Consider the following 18,055-nt stretch of genomic DNA (forward strand, 5'->3'; position numbering starts at 1 on the left):
TTTTGCAAAATATAAGCATCAAGTTTTCTGATTTTCCTTTTATGATGACAGAGGGAAATAATCATCTTAGGAAGTTACATCTTCATCAAAGTGACATTTTTTTATCCATTTCTGCAAATGAAAAGAATACTGACTTTTAAAATTTCCTATCATTTTCTGAAATTAAGTCCACATTAATAGAAACACTACTATGGCAATTTTTTAACTTCCACTATGGCAAACTTATGCAGTCAGAGCATGGAAATGTCATATATATAATCATGAAAAGGGAAACTGTATACAGTAAGATTCCTTCCCATATCTAACAGTCACAGCTAAACTTTTTTTCACTCTTGCAAAACCACAACACAGAGTCAGGTTTCCTGAGTTATGGAGACCACCTGCTATTTCTCAGCAATCTGTTCTTTACCCACAACATAGTACCACATCCCCATTAGGAATCATTATTTGTCAACTAGAATCTCAACAACTCACATTTCAGAATACTGCAAGTTAACTTCACACTATTAATTATTAAATACTGCATATTCTCCAGACTGAAATTTCCTCTCCTAGACGTAATACAGTCTGGAGATGAAAAGTTTTTGGTAGTGGTCGCAGTAAGGGCAATTAGAGCCCTTAAAGATCACCTGCCTCCCCACTTTTCCGGTTCTACTCTCTAGTTACTCTTACTGCTTTCTCAATCTGTGTGTGTGTCTGTGTCCGTGTGTGTGTATGTCTGTGTCTGCACGCGCAGTTGCTCAGTCGTGTCCAACTCTTTGCGACCCTGTGGACTGTAGCCCACCAGGCTCTTCTGTCCATGGGGATTCTCCAGGCAAGAATACTGGAGTGGGTTGCCATGCCCTCCTCCAAGGGATCTTCCTAACACAAGGACTGAACTCAGGTCTCCCACATTGCAGGCAGATTCTTTATCATCTGAGCCACTAGGGAAGCTCCAATCTCCCAGTACTACTTTGATTTCCAATAAAATGGACTAGTCTGATTTCAATATCCCATAAGTCTCGCAGTCAAAAAGAAAAAAAAACAGATGTACAGAAAAAGTTCCAGAAAGTTATTCATTAAAGTATTCATAGTAATCACTATATTGGCAACGTTATGAGGGCGGTATTTTTGCTTGTCTTATATTTTCTAATTTCATACAATGCAAACATAGTTTTTGTAATAATAAAAGGGTTTAATTTTGTTTTGGTTGTACCACACCACATGCAGGATCTTCCCTGACCAGGGGTTGAACCTCTGTCCCCTGCAGTGTAACTGTGGACTCAGCCACTGACCCCAAGGAAAGTCCAAAGTTTTTTTTTTTTAAATAAAGACACTATGATTTAAATTTTTTATAGAAATATCTATGAGTTATCAGTCTGAGGATGTGGGGGCTATAAATTTAATTGTGATCGTGAAGATAAGCTTTTGTTTAAATAATACTTACAATATAAACAATTATTTTCTTTGATTCATAGTGAATACACATTCAGTGAACATGATTTGTTCCAAGCACCATATCTGCCTTAATATTGTTACTTCTATTTCCTCCTACAGAAAATAGCAATCTACTCTAGCTACTAAAGAAACCTCAAAATAAAAGTACTATTAAATTTAAGTTTAAACATCAGGTTGAGTTTTTCTAAAATAGCAACCACTCTAAAGAAGTAACAATTGTAACCATCAAACTTAATGAAAAAGCACTGCTTCTGATTTTAGGAAAAATAAGTAGTAAAAGAACAGCACATTAATAAGAACTGTGGAATAAAATCAGCTTTCAGTTACACTTTTATTTTTAATAATACATACAAATACACTATCAAGTATCATACACACAGCCCAGATTTAGCAGCCTTCTATAATACAACTGTGGTGTGGGAGACTTTGTCCGTCACTGTTCCTCAAGCACTCACAGGGATTTCTTGGGTCACAGAAAAGTGATGGAGACAGGAAGAGGTTTGAGGTTTTTGTCTGTGGTTTTTTCTTTGTGGGTTTTTGTGGTTTGGTTGTTTCGTTTTTTGTTTTTCTTGCCTTGTCTGTGTTTTAGGTTTGTTTATTTGTCGGGGGTTGTGTTTGTTTATTTTGGGGGGAAAGAGGGTTTTTTTTTTTTTGGTTTGGCAGTTTTGTTTGCTTTGGGACTTGCTTTTAAATAGTTAATTAGCAAAAGAAGATAAACAACAAGTACCAAATCCCTATCACACGCAAGGCATTGTTCTAAATATCTACCTACACTCTCTCTTACTTAGTAATTCTTTGAGGTGGATATCACTGTCCCATTGCGTATATGAGAACACTGAGATGTAGTAACAGTTAAGATTTGTCAAAAACTCAACTAGTAAGTAGCAGAGCCAAAATCTGGAGATATGAACCTACATCTGCATCCATACTTGAGCTTTCAAGACCTTTCTTCCTTACCATTTTCAAGGAAAGATCTGAAACAGAAAACTTGAAGAGTCTACCATTAAATGAGGAGGTTGAAAGATAACATCTAAGAGGGGGGGTGAGAGAGAGGCTCAAAAGGGAGGGGATATATGTGTGCTTACAGCTAATTCACAGTGCTGTACACCAGAAACAGCTGACTCATGTTGTTGTACAGCAGAAACTAACACAACATTGTAAAACAATAATCCTCCAATTAAAAATAAATATTTAAAAAGATATATCCAAAACTCAACTGTATTTCTACTATACACTAGCAATGAACTAGTAATGAACAATGATGTGAAATGAAATGTTGGTAACAGTTCCAGGTACAACAGCAACCAATACAATAAAATAAACACTAAGGAATAAATTTTTGGAAGAAGTTTAAGACCTGGGCCTAAAAACTACAAAACATTATTGAAAGAACAGATTAAACACAATCTTTATAAAAATTCCAGCTACTCTTGGGCAGAAATTGACAAGCTGATCCCAAAATCCATATACAAGGGACCCAGAAAAGTCAAAAAAGTCTTGAAAAAGAATGAAGTTATAAGACTTACACTTACTTTCAAAACCTATTACAAGCTTATTATCAATGCAAATCTACTGTAACCAAATAGTATAGTACTGGCATAAGGACAGACAATAGAATAAAACTGAGAATCCAGAAATAAAACCCAACATATAGTCAGCTGATTTTCAATAAGGGTACAAAGAACATTCAATGGAACAAGAATATGTATGTATTCAATACATAGTGCTGAGACAACTGGATCATTATATGCAAAAGAATGAATTTGGGCCACTGCTTTACACCGTACACAAAAATCAATTTAGAATTGATTGACAACCTAAACATAAGGACTAAAAACATAAATCTCTTAGAAGAAAGCATAGGGGTAAACCTTGAATTTGGCAATGAATTCTTAGATACAGCAACAAAAGCATGAGCAACAAAAGCAAAAACAGATAATTTGGACTTCATCACTTCGCAAAAAAGGACATTGTCAAAAAACTGAAAACAAAACCTACAGAGTGGGAGAAAACATTTACAAATCATATATGTGACTTACCAAAAATTTTTAAACTCTTGCAACTCAATAATAAAAAGACAAATAAGCCAATGAAAAACTGGACACCTGAAATGGACAAAGGATTTGAACAGACATTTCTCCAAATATATACAAATGGGCAGTAAGGTCACGCACGCCTGCACACACAGACACACACATTCAATAGCATTAGTCATCAAGTCATCAAGGAAATCCAAATCAAAACTGCAATGAGATACCACTTAACACCGACTAAGATGGCTAAGTTAAAAAGACAAACCATAACAAGTACTGGCAAGATTGTAAAACTCTCATGCACTGCTGGTGGGAATGCAAAAGGATGCAATGCCTTAGGAAGCAGATTTTCAACTCTTCAAAACATTAATACAGAGTTATCATATAACCCAGCAAATGAGGTATGCCCAAGAAAAATCAAAACATTACATCCACACTGAAACTTGTATACAAATGTCCATAGCAGTATTATTTATTATAACCAAAAGGTGGGAGGGGGTGGAACTCATGTCTATCAATGCATCAAAAGATAAAATGTGGTATATCTGTTCAATATTACTCAGCAATAAATAAATGATACACATACAACATGGATAAACCTCAAAAACACTGTGGTAAGGAAAAGAAACCAGTCGCAAAAGACTTTGTATTATAAGATAATTCTCTCTCTAAAAAGCTGGGTTGTTTCTTTAAGATACTTTAAAAAAAAGAAGTCATGGGAATATAATGTACAGCATGGTGACTATAGTTAATAACATTGTATTGCATAATTGACAGTTGTTAAAAGAGCAGATCTTTAAACCTCTTATCACAAGAAAAAAACTGTAACGATATAACTTATTGTGATCATTTTGCAATATATAAATTTCAAATCATGTTATACACCTGTAACTAATCAAGCCATTATATTGTACACCTGTAACTAATATTATATGTCAATTATATCTCAAAAGAAGGAATTCCTTAAAAGACACTGCATGAACTACAAAAATGAAACAGTGGGAGAAAAAGAGCACCTAATTTTCAACTTTTCTTCTTCAAATGCAATCTCAATTCCTAAAATTTTGTCTTCCTATACATTCATATTCCATCAACAAGAACTAAAATTAAATCAACTACTGAAATTCGAAACACATGAAGAAAAACAGCCCCTGAAATTTCAAATAACTTTCAAACAATTCTACTCAGCATTGATTCTGAACTAAACATAAATCTCAATTGCAAAATATCACATAAAGATTAACAAATACTCAGAGGTTTAAGCAAATTGCCAACTTTCTGAATAAACTAATTCAGATTTGCTTTGTTGAAAATGTAAATATTTACCTGCCTCAAAAGAACAAAATCCTATAAGCCTAGCGTTCCCAAGTGATTAAGAGAAAAAAATATGCATTTTTAAATTCAGAATTCAGTTTCAGAAATTAATTTCAATCTAGCTAGGGTATACACAGTTGATGGCTTATACTAAGCAATGTATATACCCTGCTTTTGCCTAAAATATACTGAAAACAAGGAATTTATAAACAGTCATAAAAGTTAAGTTGGGACCTGAGGAAAATCACATACAGTGTATCTGACAGAGATCTTAACATCAAAAAGCTCCTGAAAATACCTCAAGAACTCCTATTTTGGAAGCTCCCTAAGTCAGTCTTCCTGCAAATATTTACTGACCATCTACCATGAGCCAAGCACCGAGAGTGATACCAGGATGCCATGGTGAGCTCTGAACATAGTAACTTGAGTTTGTTAAAAATTCAAATGTGCTCCTCTCCCTTGGAGTGCCTGGGCCTGGGGTGAGTCGTGACGCCTGTATTTTTATCAAGCGCTCCAGTTTATTCCCAAACCCTGGCTTGTCTGGGGGCAGGGTGCTCGGGGGCATCCCATCCCACCCAGTGGGAGACACACCTCCATTTCACTCGGTTTCAGTCCATTTCACTCAGCTTCCGGCACTCAAACGAATAAATACCCCAACCATACAACCAGCTGAGATAAATGTAAAGCATTCCAAAACACCCTCTGTGCTGACACTCTGACAGACTTGCTTCCTTCCGAGGACGGACAGCTCACTCCCTCAGATTCCACCTGGGGCTGTCTGCACCTGAGCATCCCGGAGCTGCACCGACACCTGTCTCCCAGAGGCTGCGGTCTCCCTCTCCCGTGGGCCCGGGCCGCGGGCAGTCGCCGCCTCGAGGGGCCGGAGGGCAAGGAGTGGCACCGCGCGCATTAGGCGCCGACTGTATACCGCTCCCCTCCCCGATGGCGCGCACTCACAAACACTCCCGCGGAAAATGAGGTGGGCAGGCGACAGACCCGGCCCCGACGCCGAGCGAGGCGAGGCCGGGCTCGAACCCGGGCGGCCGGGCGGGTTCCGCCTCGCGGGCGCTCGTCAGCCTCAGAGGCCCGGCCCGGCTCGCACCGACGGAGTTTCACAAAGAAAGTCTCCCGGCCCGCGCCCCTCAAGCACTCACCGGAGCCGGCGCCGGCGGCGACTCGGGCTCCCGCCGTCTACGACTCCGTGCTGGGGTCGACCCCGGGGTGGGCTCAGGCGCGGGCGGCGGCGACTGCTCCATCCCCGCGGGGCACGGGCCGCGTCCGCCTCGAGCTAACGGTCCCGCCAGCTAGGCGCGCGCGCCGGCCCCGCGCGCCATGTTCCCGCCGTGCCGCGCGCCGCCGCGGAGTCTCACACTACCCCCCCGCCGCGCACGCGCCGCGCACGCTCCCCGCGCGCCTCCGCGCGTGCCCCCGACCGCGCACGCGCGCACTCGCCGCGCCGCCGCGCCCCCGCCCCCCCAAGCCTGACGCCCTCCGGCCGCGGCCCCGCTCTTCCCAGCCTTGCGCCCACCCCCTCCGCACCCGGCCGGCCAGGCCCGAGCGCTCGCTGTTCTGGGCTGGACTCAGCCGCCTGCCGCGCTGCGGACGACGCCAGATCAGACCCCTTGTAGCATTACCCCTTTTAAAAGCTTCACCTGGTTGGACTTGAAGCGGTGGTCTACCCCAAGAGGGAATTACCCCCAAGAAGTGTGAGGGGAAGGACACTGCCAAGGTGATCGAGATCCCCATCGCGGCGGTCGGTGAGCACGTGCGTGAGCCTCAGCGGCACAATTGGATTTCTGTGTCACTGGAAAAGCCACACTCAATGGAGAGACTTGAGTTCGAGTCCCGCATCCCCACTAACCTTTGCCTGACTAAGGTCAGGTCTCCAGATGCCTGTTTTTCCTTAATGGGGAAGGTCTAACAACTAAGGTGAGTCAGAGGACTTGAAGGAATCCAGATAAAATATCAACACCGCGCCTAGTACTTTTACCAAGTGGTAAACTGGTGACAAAAACCTCTTAAGTAATTTTATGATCAAAAACCAAGGTCTCTTGAAAAGGGAAATTTCCGTTCAAGTCTTGCCTCCACTTCTTGCCAAATGGGAAATCTCTAAACCCGTAAAGGGAGGAGGGGCAGTAACGCCTCACAGGGCTGAGGTGAGCTTTCTGAGAAGGCACACGTGTGTCTGAGCACAATGACTGGCACACAGCAAGCTCTCCAAGCTTCAGTGGTATAATTCCAGCCCTGTCCTTTCAAGACTCCTAAAAGTTTAATGAAGGGGGCTCTGCTCCCAAACCGTGTGGTATAATTAGCTGGGAGGGGGTTCTCTCAACCTTGAGGCTGGACGGATTCTTAGTTCCCACATCTTCACTTTCCATTCTTTGCCCCAAACCTCTCCAAAAACCCTGAAGTTGGCACAAAAACAAAGGCAGTTGTTTAGTTTTCCCTACTTAAAAAGAGTGTCCAAGGGTCTCTTAGAGTTTGCAAATGGTTGCATTTATTAGTCTGGCCTTTTCCAGACACAAGTGACCAAACAATGAAAAAATTTAAAATAATTTGTTTTTTAATTTAAAAAACTCAACCTTAAGTAAATCAACTAAGGGAACAAATCAAAGTCCTGGTTGGTACCTCACTGAAGGGATAGTTGGATTCAGGTTCTCAAACAATAAGCTCAGTCATTCTACATCTCAGCTCTGCTTCTGTCTGTGATGACTTCATTCTCATACAGTTCTCCCCAGTGTCCCAGGCACTTCCCAGCTCACACCTCTACCAGGGTAGGGTGAATAATGGCCTCCAAAGGTGTTCTCATCCTAACTTCCCATAACTTATGAGTGTGAATTTACATATTCACAGCAGGAACTGTTTCCCAGTAGTTCCAGCCAAAGGCTTGGGTTTTCTTTCTTTAGGGCCCCTTTGAGTCACATGCATCTGCCTGAGCCTATCACAGCAAGACTGGCCAGAATGGACCATATGGAGCCCCTCTAGGAAGGGAGTGGGGTCAGCCCTGCCAGGACATGGATGGGTGGGGCAGGTGGAAAAAGGGACCCCCCCTCCCCCTTCTGATTGCTCCTACTAATGCTGCCATCCCAGCTCCATTTGTTCATGTTTCAGTCCTGTGCCCACCTCCAGCTGGGTGGTCAGTGGGAGGAGCTCTACCAAGGGAGAGGCCTCTAGGAACCCCTTTGGCTTCTTAGGTACCATCTCCCCCTCCTGCTATGAACTCATGGGATAGGGGAAAAGAATTCCCCCCTAAAGAAAAGTGGAGTATGAGGTTAAGAAGTGGAAGTGGATGCTTGGTATCCCCAGATCAGCAGCTGATGTCTCATTAATGAGTATGTTTCCTCTGGCTGCTGTAACAAATTACCACAGTCTGGGTGGTTTAAAACAGTACACATTTATTCTGTTAAGTCTGGAGGTCAGAAGTCTAAAATCAGTTTCCTGTGACTAAAGTCAAGATATAAAGTAAAAGCAGTGGTTCCTTCAGGGGGCTCTGAGGAGAATCCATTCCTTTGCTTTTGGTCAGCCGCTAGTGACTGCCTGTAGTCCATGGCTTGTGGCCTCTTCCTCTGTTTTCAAAGAATACCACTCCCTCTCTTCTGACTCTTGACTCTCCCTGTGTCCCTCTTAAAAGGAACACTGTGACGACACGGGCCCACTTTGATAAAATAGGATAACCTTCCCATCTCAAGATCCTTCACTTAATCACACCTGCAAAATCTCTTTTGCCATGAAAAAGGAACATATTCATAAATTCTGGGGATTAGGATAAGAACATCTTTGGAGGCCATTACCCATGGTAGGTATAATCAGACAGTGCACTGAGAACAGAGAAGGGCTGGTTGACTACCCCAAGAGGGAAAGATGCCCTAAGAAACCACAGCCTTCACATTAAGTATTCAAATGAGCTGAAACCCATCTAACTTGGCAATCTCTGCCTCATTCCTTTAAATATGCAAACCACCTAAATCCCCATCTAGCCCTCAGCAACAGGCCAGCCAAGCCTCAGAATGCCTACACACCCTTTTAATTTCCATTGCCAACCATCACCCTCACTGCCTGGGGCAACAGCTGTGTGCCCCTCACCCTCCCCTGGCTGGCTCAACAGCAGCATCCGAACCAAGGCACACAACTCATGGCATGGTCAGCAAACTATAATGTGGCCTAGCATCAGTCAGCCAAAGTGACCAGAGAGGCAAATTCAGTGGGTCGGAAAGAGACAAGAGGAGCCAGCCATTAGAACTGCCCGGGCTCCTGATGGCCTTCTAGGCCCAGCCCTTCGTAAGGCCGAAACAAATTTCCTTTTCCATGAAGTAATTTGAATGGGGTTCTGTTCCTTGTCCCCAAGATGTCTCAACTTCCACAGTTTATGGGGTTGTATCCATCCATCATGATTGAACATACCAGTATTCAAGATTTAGACATCAGCCTCACATGAGTTTTGTCTGTGAGTCTACATCCTTAAGTCTGATCGAACAAGGGACAGAGGAGATAGGGAACATGAATTTGAGTCAGGAAGCCCTGGGCTGGGTCCCAGTTCTGCCACTTCCTAGCTGTGTGACTGAGTGACTTCTTTGGTCTGGGTTCCCCACTTATAACATGATGGTAATCATAGGACCTAGCACATTGAATCACTAGACAAGACCAACCAAGGCAGGCAGTTTACATAGGGTCTTCTTGGTCATCATTGGGTCAATACGACAAGCACACATGCCTTTTTCACATTTCAAACACAGTGTTTCTGGTCTTTTTCCTATAATCGGGAAGTTTTTTATTTTCACAGCTTATCTGGGTCTGTGGTTTTAGGGACCATGAGGGTGAGAATGGGACTCTAAAACCATGGGGGAATTCTCTGGTGGTCCAGAGGTTAGGATGTCATGATTCAACTGCAGAGGGGCACAGGTTTGATCCCTGTTCGGGGAACTAAGATCCCGAAAGCTGTGCAGCCAAAAAAATAAAAATTGAATTTAAAAAATTAAAAATCACAAAAGTGGGCCATGGTATGGGCACCAAAGTACCAACTGTCTGGTAAAGACTCTGGCAACCAGCCACTTTCAACAAACCCCACCCTGACTTGCTGTGCCCCTCCCCCTGTAACTTTCTAAGGGGTCTTTAGAACTTGTACGCAGCTCACCCAGGGACGTATCCTCAGAAACATGTCTAGTTACAGCCAGAGTAGAAGCACCAGAAGTATACGTATCAAATACATATACACTAAAGGCATGTAGCTAAGAGCTGATCAACACGCAGAAGCACAAAGCCCAGGTTCCATCACATTTTGAATTGTGTATCAGTGGTTGTGGAAAAGCAGCTGTTCCCATAATGAAATACAAACTGTACAAAACATATTTAAAGAAAATGGCAGCAGAGGGGTTCAAGAAGGTACACTTCTTTCGTGGTCCACTAGTGTTCACGAGACAGCCGCGCACACAGCCAGGCGCTTCGTGGGGTCGGCATTCTCTGCTTCCCCTTCAAGAAGCCGCTTTCGACTTGTGGAAGGCTGCAAGTAAAGGAAAGGGGAGAGATGTTCAAAGAAAACCTCCGGCTTCGTCACAATTATCAGTTTCCCAATATGCTTCCAGTAATCTTGGAGCACTTCATGTGAACCTTCTAGGACCAAGAATAATGGTTGTCCTCATTGGCTCTGAACCCCTACCACACCCCTCCCCGACTCACACAGGTTTACTGGACTGACATTTCTCTCCCTTGGGGCCTCCAACCACTCAACGATGCGTATTGAAAGTAAGCTGCAGGGACTTCCCCTGGTGGTCCAGTGGTTAAGCATCCGTGCTTCCACTGCAGAGGGCACAGGTTCAATCCCTGGTTGGAGAACTAAGATCCTACATGCCATGTGGTGCAGTGAAAAAGAGAAAACAAGGAAACAAGCAGCATAACCAGCCTCCTCTTGGTTGTCTTCTCCTGACCCTTTCGTGTGTTTTCCCATTTACAGAATTGTGAGGGACCGATGGGAAAATGAATGTTACCGAAAGAAGGTAGGACAGAAAATGAACAGATATTAACATATATACAAAGAACTTCAGAGGAATAAGATTATAATCAGTAAGTCATCAATCACTCCTCCAAATTTTTAAATTTTCAACAAATTTAAATCTGAGCCTCTAATACAGTCTTCCAATATGGCTCAGTGGTAAAGAATCCACCAGCAACACAGGAAACACTGGTTGGATTCCTGGGTCGGGATGATCAACTGGAGGAGGAAATGGCAACCCACTCCAGTATTCTTGCTGAAAATATCCCATGGGCAGAGGAGTCTGGTGGGCTACAGTCCACAGGATCACAAAGAGTCGGACGAGACTTAGCAACTGAGCACACACACAATCTTGCCTTACAAGAGACTTTTTGAATAATGACCCCCACCTGTGCTTCTCTAATTCATAAAACATATTCTTCATTAGTAAATCTTCTAAATGTATCAGAGCAGATCAAGCTAAAACAAAGTATCTACGACATTACTCCTTACAAAAAAAATGTTAAGCAATTGGAGCTGAAAAGACTATTCAAGCTCTTCATCCTCTACTCATGGGCTCCTTAAACTTAGCCTACATTTAATGACCATCATCCAGAATACCTGGGCAGGGACCTGGGGCAGAGCCATCAACTTATCTTCTTCAGAAAGCAAGTTGTTAAATTTTCTCTTCATGTCCTCGTCCTGTGAAGAAATGGAAAACCTAAGTAGTCTGTGAATGTGGGAAAGAAAGCTCCTGAAAGGCAGGGCCAGGATACTCCCAGAAACAGAGAAGCGGGCTAAGATGGGGTGGAGGGGAGAAAAAGGAACAGTCTAATCAGCAGTCAACACTCAGTCAACATGGGCTCAACCAAATCCATACACCCTAAGCACTCCAGGTAGGTCAGAGAGAACCACAGACCCCAGTGGTCAAATACTTTCAGAACGAGCGTCCCAGATCCTGAGAGATGGCAATCGGGAAGCCAAATACTGGGGTTGGCTCCATGATGCTACACACATCTTTCCAATAGGTGCCCCCTCCCACTGCCAACAATGAAGCCTGTTACCAGGGCCACCCTAACAAAGCAACCCTGCACCCTAGAAAATTCAGCAAGCAAGCACTGTATGAATTAACTCTGATGGCAAGCCTACAATACCCCAGAGTTAACGAGAAGAAAAAGTGAACAGGTGCTTCCTGCTGCTAGAGATGGAAATGAGGGGTGGGGCAGGGCACGTAGACACCCCTGCCCACCTCCCAAGATGCTCACTTCTGCAGGGCTTAAGGATTTGCCAACCAGGAGAGGTGGCCTGGTGTAGCTTCCCCTTTCAGAAAGGTGAAATGCCACCTGATTAGGAATGCGGACTTTGGGGCCAGCTGAAAGCTGAGCTCAGCCACTGCAAGTAGCACGTGCAGAAGAGAGTCCCAGAGCAGCTCGTTTCCAAATGCCCATATACCTTCCCATCCCAGCCTGCCCCCACTCCTCCCACTATGTATTGGCATACACAGTGCACCATGGGGGATGGGGGCGAGGAAGAACCAAGGAGGGAAGGCCTTCAACATTCAGTAATTTGACTGCAGAAAACTTGGTGCACAAGGATCAGTTTACCTGTTCTACATGTCAGTTCAGTTCAGTCGCTCAGTCATGTCCGACTCTTTGGGACCCCGTGGACTGCAGCAGGCCAGGCCTCCCTGTCCATCACCAACTCCAGGAGTTTACTCAAACTCATGTCCATTGAGTCAGTGATGCCATCCAATCATCTCATCCTCTACATTTAGCAGCTAGAATCACCTGCTTCCATCACTCTGTTTATTGAGCTACTCAGTGTAGCTCCCCATTGTCCAAGCACCAAGTTCATCCACACTCTCCTCTAGGATCTCACTTCTCAGGCAAGGCCACCCTCAAAGGTCCACCCCTTATTTCCTCCTACACCTGCTCACAGCCTCCACCGGGAATGCCCTCTGTGCCTTCCTGCCCACCCACCTCACCCACCTCCCTCTTTCACCCAGTGAACAAACAGTTACGAGGACCCTTGGGTGCCAGGCACCATAATAAGCACAGGGGCCTCTGTATCAGAGGGGCTCAATCAATGTTGAAAATGCTATTTGCCGGTCGTTATGGCAACTGAATTGTGATTGTTATAGCTGAATTGTGTCCCCCTTTCCCCACTTACATGTTGAAGCCCAACCCCCAGTATTGTGACTATTTGGAGACAGGCCCTTTGCAAAGATAATTAAGTTAAAATGAGGTTTTAGCTTAAATATAAGACATGACACCATACAACTCCTAGAAGAGAATACAGGCAAAACATTCTCTGACATAAATCGTACTGATGTTTTCTTAGGTCAGTCTCCCAAAGCAATAGAAATTAAAGCAAAAATAAATGAATGTGACCTTATCAAACTTACAAGCTTCTGTACAGCAAAGGAAACCATGAACAGAACTGAAGGACAGCCTATGAACTGGGAGAAAATATTTGCAAATGATGCAACAAGGGCTTAATTTCCAACACATACGAACAGCTCATACAACTCAATAACAACAACAACAACAAAAAAAAAGTCAAAAAATGAGCAAAACACATAGACATTTTCTCCAAAGAAGACATACAGATGGCCAACAGGCACATCAAAAGATGCTCCATATGGCTAATTATTAGAGAAATGCAAATCAAAACTACAATGTGGTACCACCTCACACAGGTTAGAATGGCCATCATTAAAAAGTCTATAAATAATAAATGCTGGAGAGGGTGTGCAGAAAAGGGAACCCTCCCAAATTGTTGGCAGGAATATAAACTGGAGCAGCCACTATGGAAAATAGTGTGCAGGTTCCTCAGAAAACTAAAAATAGTTGCTATATGCTCCAACATTCCCACTCCTGGGCATATATCTGTAGAATGCAAGAATCTGCCTGCCAATGCGGGAGATGTAAGAGACTTGGGTTCGATCCCTGGGTCGGGAAGTTTCCCTGGAGTAGGAAATCGCAACCGGCTCCAGCATTCTTGCCTAGGAAATTCCATGGACAGAGGAGTCTGGCAGGCTATAGTCCATGGGGCCACAAACAGTCGGACACAACTGAGTGACTGTGCACACACATATAATTCAAAAAGCTACATGCATCCCTAAATTGGACACTGTTAATGACAAGAAAGAATGACAAGAGTCATATTCTTTGGACAAACAGTCCAGTGCCAGATCCACAAAACCATTTAGTTTCTTCAAAAATGTTGAATTTCCCAAAATAAAACCTAAACTGTCACTAACAGGTGATTTATGTGGGCAGTCTGTCATCACTGAATGTTCACTCCACCTTTTGCTGGAAAAATAAAACATGGACAAAAGAGTATTCAAGTGAGACCCCTGTGGCAGGGCTGAACTTCACCTTTTCCTTGGCCATTAACAACAATTTTCTTTTGAGACAGAAAGTTAAAGAAAAATGGGCTACACTTGTTTGTACATTTCGGGCGGATGTAAATCCTATTCCCAGGCCTAACTGGCAAGCTCTGTTTTTTTCAAGACTAACAGCTCCTCCACCTCCATATCTGGCCCCCAGGAGTTTCCCTATTAAGGCATATGAAAAGAGCCAAGAGGAATGTTTTTCTTTTTCATCAAAATTAAGTCCCCACATGCAAAGGCACCCTTTGTTTCCAAATTCCTTTTCTCCAGGGTCCTGCAGTTTCAAATCTGTGTGGTCTATTAAGTGCTAAATCATCTGACAGGTTTTTGTTATTTTTTTTCTGGGGGTGGAGGCAGGGTGGGGGGTCAGGGGGGACTACTGTTTCCAGGGCAACATCCCAAACATATACATCTACTTTTTTTTTTTTTTTTTGTAGGGATTTCTTGTTCTCAACCTGAGCTGGCCTGAGCTGAGGGTTGGAAGACAGAAAGAATAAGGACAGTCTTCCCAGAGCCCCAAAAGCACAGTGCTGAGACTGGATGGCCCCAGGAGTTCCTGGACTAGAAATTCCCAGAGTATCTGAGCCTCCAGCTTAAGCAACTTGGTTAAGTCCCCTTCATCCCCACAAGTAACAGAGACCAACTGCAAGTTAACAGAAAGGGGTATGGCTGGCTGTGCTGAAAGGAACTCCACTTCACAGACCTGGCATCCATGAGAGAGCCTGCCCAAGGCTGTAGTGAATTCTAAAACCAAAGACTAGCCCAGCAAAGGCACAAAGGACTTCCAACTCCAGTAGCTTGAATGAAGTCAACGCATAATCTAATGGGAGCCACAACCCCTAGCAGGGACACAGAGGTAATGCAGACTTGAAAGGCGCAGGTGACAGTCGGCTAAGAGCATGCTCGCTCACCATGAACAGGAAGTAGGACCCCCTCACACCCGATCACTTGGGCTTAACAGCCAGGTTCTCCCCGCGGGAGGCTGCTCCCCTCCTCCCACCCCCGTTTCCCTGATCTAAGGTTGAAGATGGCAAGAACGCAGCTCATCCCATCTGTCCGAGGTAAGGGGGTTGAGAGAAGAGAAGGACGCAGCTGGGGTGGAGGTTCGGAACTACAACCACCTCTCCAAGGAACACAACTGAACTGCAGACTCGGAGAAGCCACACGGAACCAGGACAGGCCATAAGGAGAGCTTGTTCATCCAAGTCAAGCTGTAAAGGCTGCACACAAGACACGCCCACACTCACACCCACAGACATAAACGTGCACCTCCACCCACCTAAAGCTCAGTCTTGAAGAATGGCATTAGACCCAACCAAGCAAAGGTACGTTTTCATCCTCTTCCCCATCTCGGCGACACAGTTCGGGGTTGCCTGGGTATTTCAGGCGGACAGCCACTGTCCCATACACACCTGAAGCCACGGGTGTCTTAAAGCCTCTTCTGTCGTAAAACGCGCCTTTGGATCCACTATCAACAACTTCTTGACGAGATCCAGAGCTAAAGCAGTAAGATAATTTGGCAAATCACAGTGAGAAGGATAAAAACATTAAATCAACAAAATGAGAGTGTGCCAGAATCACAGGCCAACATCCAGAAAGAGAAGAGAGGGGCTGAGGTCACAGTGAGTCAGCAGACAGAGCGGGCAGGGCCCCCTAGGCCTCCCCACTCTCGGTATTTGTCCGAAGACTTTGGAACACCAGGAATGCCATGATGGTCCCCAAGGCTCCCTGCTCAGATATCACAACTTAACTCTCTTTTCCTGCTCCCCTTACTGGACTCAAGTTCAAACTAATTAAAGCTGAACTTCTCCCAGTTCTAAAACACTCAGGATGTTCAGCCAACTCTCTCTGAGACCCATGGAGTGATGGAGAGAGTTCCTCAGCCAGGGAGAGCTCTCTCCTAGGAATCGCAGGCTTGGCAGAAACAAAGCTGGACTGGCCAGCAACAAGTGGAGGCTGGCTGTATATTGCAACAGTATTATTCATCAGATATTCTGACACTTAGCACAATCATCTGTGTTACATTGTTTGACATTTAGTTTCAGCTTTCTACTTTTCCTTTTGAGAATTACAAAGTTACCCTTTTAAATTCTAAAACACAGAATAACAAGTTACATTTAGCTTTTGCTGTGCTTACTACTTCAAAGGAGACCTTGTGACTAAAAAGTTACCCATTATTTTGCACACTTAAATAGATACCAGGCACAGTGAGTATATTACACTTGCTGCTGCTAAGTCGCCTCAGTGGTGTCCGACTCTGTGCGACCCCATAGACGGCAGCCCACCAGGCTCCCCCGTCCCTGGGATTCTCCAGGCAAGAACACTGGAGTGGGTTGCCATGTCCTTCTCCAATGCAGGAAAGTGAAAAGTGAAGTCGCACAGTCGTGTCCGACTCTTCGCTACCCCATGGACTGCAGCCCACCCAGCTCCTCCGTCCATGGGATTCTCCAGGCAAGAGTACTGGAGTGGAGTGCCATTGCCTTCTCCAATATTACACTTAACCCTCACAAAATCTCCTTAAAATAGAGGTTTATTGTGCCCTCTTTTACAAATAAACAAAAAGGAGACCCAGAGAGGTTAAGTAACTTGCCTAAGGTCACAAAGGTAAGAAGTACCAGCCCCAGGACACAAGCCTACATCAGCCTGGCTCTAAAGCCCAAGTTCCCAGTAACTTCCTTTGCCTCTAAAATGGTGCAAAAACTAACAGAAAATAAGAACAGGATTGACAGGAGAAAACATCACAGAATTTGAAAATAAACTCCCATCGCAGCACACATACATTTAGCAAACCACAAATTCTGAACTCTTTCGTATCCATACCCTTCTCTGAGACCTCTGCCCAGACTTCGGGAATGAAGTTGTATTTTCCACTGGTGATCTGATCCTTCAATGACACTTGAGTCTTATGCTCAGAGAAAGGTGGATACCCACTAAGGCTTCATAATGGTAGAGAGAGAAAGGAAAAGAAATCAAGTGGCATTCTCAGTGGCATTCAGATATATCAATTTTATTTCAGCATAATGAAAAATCAGGTATTGTTTTAAATCAATGGTCCAAAAAAAAGGTAACCTAAATTAAACACAAACTCTCTAACTGGACACATTTTTTATTTCACCTTAATACCACCAACCACAGTCTGAAGCGATAAAAACTTTTTCTTACCAAATGAAAAGAATAACTCCTAAACTCCAGCAGTCCACAGCACGGTTATATCCAGCAGTTCCAAAGGAATTGAGAACCTCCGGAGCCAGGTAGGTGGGGGTACCACATAAGGTTCTCATCAGAGAGGTCTCCCCCAAAATCTTGGACTGCCCAAAATCAGTAATCTAAAGTAAGGACAAAAGGGCATCTCTTTTAATGTCATGAAATAAAAAGTAACATAGTCTGCCAATTCAAAAAAGACATGAAGGTTACAATAGTTCCTAGCCTGATTCATGCCACTGTTAATCTAGACTCTACACATTCTTGTCTTTGTAAGGTAATTTTTTTTAAATATTTTTATTTATTTGGCTGTTCTGAGTTTTAGTTGTGGCATCTAGTTCCCCGACCAGGGATCAAACCCCAGGCCCCCTGCGTTGGGAGAACAGAATCTTAGCCACTGGACCCCCAGGAAAGCCCTGTAAGGTAATTTTAAATCCTCCAAGTTATTAAATTTTGCTTAAATAAAAATCCCTGAACCAAGGAACTTTAAGGCTCAGGTTTTCTCCCAACTTAGATCTGTATTCTCTGTAACCTTACAAACAGCTTATAACCCTTAACAGACACTCTAGAAATCTAGTTATTCCTGATTCTTCTTAGACCCCAGTTTTTCAATGTTAGCTGTAAATGGGAATACTGAGGAGCTGGCGAAAAATACTTCACCTGGGTGCCACCTACAGCAATTCTAAGGTGCAGGCTTGCTGCTGTGGTTTT

At 44.0% G+C, this 18,055-nt stretch overlaps 2 protein-coding genes across 5 annotated transcripts in view; both read right to left on the reverse strand.

Annotated features, from left to right (window-relative positions):
* Positions 1-6,108, reverse strand: part of TTC28 (tetratricopeptide repeat domain 28) — a 575,441-nt gene extending 569,333 nt beyond the window's left edge. For both annotated transcript variants that reach the window (XM_040251367.1, XM_040251366.1), the window contains exon 1: positions 5,939-6,108. In XM_040251367.1, the coding sequence (XP_040107301.1) occupies positions 5,939-6,040 (102 nt within the window). In that variant the 5' untranslated portion in view covers positions 6,041-6,108. The remainder of the gene's footprint in view (positions 1-5,938) is intronic.
* Positions 6,109-7,261: 1,153 nt separating this feature from the next.
* CHEK2 (checkpoint kinase 2) overlaps positions 7,262-18,055 on the reverse strand; it is a 37,097-nt gene continuing 26,303 nt past the window's right edge. For all 3 annotated transcript variants that reach the window (XM_040251369.1, XM_040251370.1, XM_040251371.1), the window contains 5 exons: positions 17,306-17,469; positions 16,964-17,079; positions 15,556-15,641; positions 11,371-11,451; positions 7,262-10,281 (listed from right to left, as the gene is read on the reverse strand). In XM_040251369.1, coding sequence (XP_040107303.1) covers positions 10,192-10,281; positions 11,371-11,451; positions 15,556-15,641; positions 16,964-17,079; positions 17,306-17,469 — 537 coding nt within the window. In that variant the 3' untranslated portion in view covers positions 7,262-10,191. The remainder of the gene's footprint in view (positions 10,282-11,370; positions 11,452-15,555; positions 15,642-16,963; positions 17,080-17,305; positions 17,470-18,055) is intronic.

Source organism: Oryx dammah, unplaced genomic scaffold (assembly GCF_014754425.2).
Source record: "Oryx dammah isolate SB20612 unplaced genomic scaffold, SCBI_Odam_1.1 HiC_scaffold_12, whole genome shotgun sequence".
NCBI classification, from domain to species: Eukaryota; Metazoa; Chordata; class Mammalia; order Artiodactyla; family Bovidae; genus Oryx; species Oryx dammah.